This window comes from Brassica napus, chromosome C3, assembly GCF_020379485.1.
Source record: "Brassica napus cultivar Da-Ae chromosome C3, Da-Ae, whole genome shotgun sequence".
NCBI classification, from domain to species: domain Eukaryota; kingdom Viridiplantae; phylum Streptophyta; class Magnoliopsida; order Brassicales; family Brassicaceae; genus Brassica; species Brassica napus.
The window spans coordinates 43,390,340-43,397,348 of NC_063446.1; the positions used below are offsets into that span (position 1 = coordinate 43,390,340).

Consider the following 7,009-nt stretch of genomic DNA (forward strand, 5'->3'; position numbering starts at 1 on the left):
TGATCTACGGTTTACATGAAAGTGATGATCTTAATGTTTTTATACATGGATAATATTAAGCTTATGTTTTAAGCAAAAAAAAAAAATATTAAGCTTATGTACTCGTTTTAGTTAGTGATGCTCTTAACTTTCTAACATGGATAATTTACGTCACTTTTATGTTCTCGGTTTTACAAAATTCGATTATTATTATTATAGATGTATTCTGAATAATTGATAGCTGCCAGAAAAATAATAATTGATAGATGAGAGTTTCTATAGGCAGTAGGAGATGTAACAGAGATATGGTTAGTTAAGGAGACTCAAGATTTTTGTTTAAATATTTCAATTGATTTAGGCTAGTTATTCAATGTTGTTAAATGAAAATAAGGTAGTGGCATAGTCTTGTAATATTTAAGGTAAAATAAGGGTTAATTATGTTGTGAACAAGAGATGAAATCGTGTTGTTCTGTGTATTATTTCTGAATCAAAGTGTTCCCTTATATAGGGGTTACAAGAATTAGATAAAAGGAAAATCTCCAAATCATAATCCTAAAGAGAAAAGGAAAACATCTTAAAGATAAACATGAAAGATAAATGGAAACATCCTAATGCTAGAGGCGGCCGACTCTCTCTCCTCTAAGGCCGCGGATACTCTCTCTCTCTATGGGCCACGGACAGGCCTCTTGGTTCCTAGCAATCCACATTTGTTCATAACACTCCCCCTTGGATGCTAGAACCATATGGGCTCGTATCATGCACGATGTTGCCTCGTTAAAACCTTTCTAGGAAAACCAAAAACCCAAGGTGGGAAAAAATGGAAACCTTAGACAGGAAAAAGAGTACAACGCATGATACTCCCCCTGATGAAGGCATCACTGCAGATCCTTCAGGCGGCGCATCCCTATCTGATGAACCAGCTTCTTGAACGTTGAGGTTGGCAGAGACTTGGTGAAAAGGTCGGCTGAGTTGTCGCTGTATCGGACTTGAACTACTTGGACCTCCTTTGCCTTCTGCAGGTCGTGGGTGAAAAAGAACTTGGGCAGGATGTGCTTGGTTCTGTCCCCTTTGATGTATCCTTCCTTGAGCTGAGCAATGCACGCTGCATTGTCCTCGTAGATGATCATTGGCTCCTCCTTCTCTTGTTCCACGGACAGACCACTCTCTTTCAAGATATGGCCGGTCATGTTCCTCAACCAGACAAGTTCACGGCTTGCCTCATACATGGCTATGATCTCGGCATGATTGGACGATGTAGCAACTAAGGATTGCTTTGTTGAACGCCAGCATATTGCGGCTCCACTATGTGTAAACACATATCCTGTCTGAGATCTAGCCTGGTGTGGGTCAGATAAGTACCCAGCGTCTGCATATCCGACCATGTTCTCTTTTGGTCGGTTGGTATAGAACAAACCAAGATCCTTTGTTCCTTGCAGATATCTGAACAGATGTTTCACTCCGTTCCAATGCCTTAAAGTCGGACATGATCCAAATCTGGATAGTAAACTCACGGCAAAGCTTATGTCCGGTCTAGTATGACTAGCTAAGTACATTAAGGCCCCAATGGCACTTAAGTAAGGCACTTCCGATCCGAGTGGTTCCTCGTCGGGTTTCTTTGGACCGAATGGATCCTTTTCAAGGTCTAAGGACCTTACGACCATAGGACACGGTAAGGGGTGTGCCTGGTCCATATTGAACTGCTTGAGTATCTTCTCTGTATAAGTTTCCTGATGCACAAGGATGCCATTTCCTTTATACTCAAACTGTAATCCCAAACAGAACTTAGTTTTTCCTAAGTCTTTCATTTCGAATTCTTTCTTTAGACACTCGACGGTTTGGGAAATTTCTCCTGAGGTTCCAATTATGTTCAGGTCGTCCACATAGACAGACATTATAACAAAGCCCTTGCTGTCAAATTTCTTTATGAATATACATGGACTTATTGGATCGTTCTTATAACCCTCTTTGGTTAGGTACTCGGATAGCCGGTTATACCACATCCGACCTGACTGTTTTAAACCGTACAAGGCTTTGTTTAGCTTAATGCAATGTTGTTCTCGAGAACCTTTCTTATCTTTGAGCTCAATGCCTTCTGGAACTCTCATATGTATCTCATTGTCCAGTGGTCCGTATAGGTATGCGGTGACTACATCCATTAGGCGCAAATCCATGTTCTCTTTTACGGCCAGACTGATTAAGTATCTCAATGTAGTCGCATCCACCACAGGGGAATATGTTTCCTCATAGTCTATTCCAGGTCTCTGTGAAAATCCTTGTGCTACAAGCCGTGCTTTGTATCTCACTACTTCTCCTTTCTCATTTCTCTTCCTTACAAAGACCCATTTGTATCCCACTGGTTTGACATCTCTGGGTGTCAAGATTATAGGGCCAAAAACGCCTCTCTTTCTCAATGATTCTAACTCCACGTTTATAGCTTGTTTCCATTTGATCCAATCTGATCTTAGCATGCATTCTTGTATGGACGTGGGTTCTAGATCCTCATCTTTATCCATGATCTCAAGTGCCACTTTATATGCAAATAAATCATCAACGTTGATATCCTTTCTGTTCCATTGTTTTCCAGACATCACATGGTTTATAGAGATCTCTTGATTGTCCGGCTCTGGTGTCCCGTGAAGTCCAGCGTCCCGGACCTCACTTGGAGGGACGGTCGGATCATCGGGTGTGGTCGGTACATTCGGCTCGACCATTCTGGTCGGCTCGACCGATCCATCTATGTCCTGGACGGTTTCTTTGATGCTCTCGGTTCCAGCACCTTTCTTGGATTTCCGAGGCTGTTTGTCTTTGGAACCAATTGGTCTGCCACGTTTTAGACGTTGCTTAGACTCTGTAGCCACTTGACACTGTCCATCTTGGACGTCTAATCTTACAGGTGCATTACAAGCCGGGATATGTGATATTGTTACTCTATTTGGGTCAGCAAATGTATCTGGCAATCTATTGGCTAGCTCTTGTAGATGTATTATCTTTTGGACTTCTAAATCACAATCTTTAGTCCGAGGATCTTGCCAAGATGTCGATGGTCTAAACCATTCCAATTCTTTTGTTATCAACCGGCTGTTATCTCCCCCTAAGGACGGATATGTGGACTCATCAAACTGTGAGTCTTCGTATCTGGCCTTAAACAAATCACCGGTTGTTGGCTCAAGATACTTTATAATGCTTGGGGATTCATATCCTACGTATATTCCCATCCTCCTCTGCGGTCCCATTTTAGTTCTCTGTGGTGGAGCAATTGGAACGTAAACGGCACATCCAAACGTTTTGATGTGGGACACGTCTGGCTCATGACCCTTAAGTAATTGGGATGGCGAATATCTATGCTCACTAGATGGCCTGATGCGTATTAGTTCAGTTGCATGTAAAACCGCATGTCCCCATGCTGATACCGGAAGTTTAGACTTCATAAGTAATGGACGGGCTATCAGCTGGATACGTTTAATGAAGGACTCGGCCAAGCCGTTCTGTGTATGGACATGTGCCACGGAGTGTTCTACTTTTACCCCCATGGACATACAGTATTCATTAAACGCCTGGGACGTGAACTCACCAGCATTGTCTAGACGTATAGTCTTAAGTGGAAAGTCTGGGAAATGTGCTCTCAGTCTTATCATCTGAGCAAGCAGCCGTGCAAAGGCTAGGTTCCGAGTGGACAACAAGCATACATGTGACCATCTGGTCGATGCATCAATAAGGACCATAAAATATCTGAACGTCCCACATGGTGGGTGTATTGGTCCGCATATGTCCCCTTGGATTCTTTCCAGAAAGTTCAAGGTTTCTTTATTTACCTTGGCTGGTGATGGCCTGGTTATGAGTTTCCCTTGTGCACATGCTGCACATGTGAGATTTCGTGGGATCACTCCTTTGAACGTGTGCCCTTGAGAATTCATCATCAATTTTCGCATCATTCCTGTTCCGGGATGGCCAAGCCGGTTATGCCATAAAGTGAATAGCTCTGAGGCATTTGCCTCGACCATACTGATCCGTGCATAGTAAAGACCAGTAGTCATTGCAGGCATGGTCTCTAGGATCCTTTTACTGCCTTTGGTGATCAAAGTTATATTAAGGAATTCTTTGTTTCCTTCTTCCCATGTTTCAAGGTGGAAACCGTTCAACCTTATGTCCTTGAAACTCAATAAGCTTCTTCTAGAGCTTGGGGAATACAAGGCGGTTTTGATCTCTAGGTGAGTGCCCTTGGGCATCATCACATAGGCCTGGCCGTGACCTTCAATCAGGTTGGCCTCGCCCGCAATGGTTTGTACCTTTGCACTTTGCAATGTGAGATTCATGAAGTACCTTTTGTCTCTTAGGATCGTGTGACTTGTGCCACTGTCCACCACAAGTACACTCATCTCATCATTCATTTCTATAAATAAAATTTCTAGACTTTAGAGACTTTAAAATTTTCATTAATGTAAATGTCATATCATAAAGTAAAAACCCCAAATCAAATACATAAAGCAATAAGACAATGTGATTCGAAAAACTAGTCCTTTAGACAGTCGGACGTCTCAAAATCCATCTGGTCATCTTTGCTATCCCTGTCGGATTCATTGTCAGCATCATATCCCTTGTCATCTTGACCGTTCTCTTGGATCATATTTGCCTCCGGGTTCTTGTTCTTGATACTCTCTTGATAGAGTTCGCACAAGTGCTTTGGAGTTCTACAGTTCTTGGCCCAATGATTGTCCATCCCGCATCTGTGACATAAAGACTTGGACGTGTAAGATGGTTTGGATATGCCACCTCGTCCACGGCCATAACTCCCTCGACCCCGACCGTAATTGGAACCACGACCACGGTTATGATGGTTTCCCCTTCGGCCGGCTGAGTGGTTATCTCTACCGTTATGATTGTCACGTCTACGTCCCCTGTACCCACCACGGCCTTGACCGTATGGTTTCCTGTTGTCTTGGGCGTAGTTGGTTTCTTTGGGATATTTCCTTTCCACATCATGGGCTTCGGGTAATGGTGCTGTCCCGACCGGCCTTGCTCCACTATTTTTCATAAGGAGTTCATTGTTTGCCTCGGCCAGGAGAAGACATGAGATCAGATCAGTATATGTGGCAAAACCTTTTGTCCTGTACTGCTGCTGCAACACAGAATTCGACTGATTGAAAGTCGTATAGGTCTTTTCAAGCATCATAACATCAGACACTTCTTCACCACATAGCCTTAGTATAGAGACGATTTTGAACAAGGCTGAATTGTATTCGTCCACGGACTTAAAGTCCATGAATCTGAGATGCATCCAGTCGTGTCTTGCCTTTGGAAGCAACACCATCTTTTGGTGATCGTATCTGTGCTTTAAAGCATTCCAAAGATCGAGTGGACTCTCAATTGTCATGTACTGATCTTTAAGACCTTCGATGAGATGATGGCGCATATAACATATGGCCCTGTATCTATTCTTTTCATTCTCATCATTACCCTCAGTGATAGTATCACCGAGTCCCTTGGACTTTAGGCTGATCCTTGTGTCTAGCGCCCACTGCAAGTAATTGTCTCCGGAGAGATTAAGGGCTGCATAGTCTCTGTTTGCTATTTTCGACATCTGATGCACATTATCGTTCAAGACATTAGATATACAATGGGATCACGTGGCCGCATGATATATGCAAGCTCGGCCACAACACGTCTTATGCATTTATGGTATCAAACAATTCTAGTCGACCATGGTGCTATCAAACAAGCCGCACGGCTATATAAACAATCAAACAGGTTTGGTTATGTAATTCTAACTTTACCATGGTGCGATCAATCCTAGAGTTCAATTCTACATGTACTAGAAAGATTAATGCCACACGGCCATGTATGTTTTAATGCAATCAAATTTAGAATCAAACGGTTCTATATGCTGGCCGATCCAAACCTAATCAGTCGCGGATGCAATACCAAGTTCGGGTTCATGCAGAAACGTTTTAAAACTTTCTTATGATTTCTAGGGTTCCAATCTATCAACTTATGTTTAAGGTTTCAAGGCCTTAAGTGTTCTTGTTCAGACAGATTGATTCAAGCAATCTAAACATTCTTAAACCTCAATTCAAATCAGAAAAATAATCAACCAAAGTTTAAAATCGGCTAATGCTTCCTTTAGGGGTTAGGGTTTTCGATTCCATAAACTAGGGTTTGCCAATTTCGGATTCAATCAATCAACAAGCAAAACAGGTTCTAGTTGGAATCGATTTATGTTTCTAGTTCTAAGAGGTTGTCGATTTTAGTCTTAGGTTTCTTTTAGGGTTTCACGGTTTCCATGATAATGGAATTAGGGTTCTTTACTTTCTATGTTCTCAGATCATGTTTATACCTTAGTTTCGTAGGGGATTATGAACCGGACCACCAGAGAATGGTTGAGACTTCAAGCTGAGATGATCGGACGGTCGCTGCCTGCTATCGGGTCGCGGATGAGGTCTATCGCGGCTGGAGGCGTCTCGGCTGCGAGCTGATCGGGTATCGGATCGTCTCGGACTGGTCGCGGGGTTCGGGTTCGATCGCGAGCTGAGGGACGGTTCTTCTCGGTCTGGAACGTGATCTGAGGGGCTGCAATTGATCTTCTGAGTTCTTGAAGGATTAAGAACAGGTTTGTGTTTAGGGTTTTGGTTATGGATCGCCGGCTTAGACTTTTGGGGTTTCGGATTTTTGGTCTCAGGGTTCAGAGGCTATCGTGCTGATAACGTGTTGTGAACAAGAGATGAAATCGTGTTGTTCTGTGTATTATTTCTGAATCAAAGTGTTCCCTTATATAGGGGTTACAAGAATTAGATAAAAGGAAAATCTCCAAATCATAATCCTAAAGAGAAAAGGAAAACATCTTAAAGATAAACATGAAAGATAAATGGAAACATCCTAATGCTAGAGGCGGCCGACTCTCTCTCCTCTAAGGCCGCGGATACTCTCTCTCTCTATGGGCCACGGACAGGCCTCTTGGTTCCTAGCAATCCACATTTGTTCATAACAAATTATAATTTGTACTTTACTTTTAATAGATTAGATTGCTGTAGTTTTA

The 7,009-nt window shown here is 42.6% G+C and overlaps 1 protein-coding gene across 1 annotated transcript; it reads right to left on the reverse strand.

Annotated features, from left to right (window-relative positions):
- Positions 1 to 4,489: 4,489 nt before the first annotated feature.
- Positions 4,490 to 5,389, reverse strand: LOC106398206. Its single transcript, XM_013838797.2, has 2 exons — positions 5,077 to 5,389; positions 4,490 to 4,977 (listed from the first exon to the last, which is right to left on the reverse strand). Exons 1-2 carry the CDS (start codon positions 5,387 to 5,389, stop codon positions 4,490 to 4,492), a joined length of 801 nt encoding a protein of 266 aa, XP_013694251.2.
- Between the last annotated feature and the right edge of the window lie 1,620 nt (positions 5,390 to 7,009).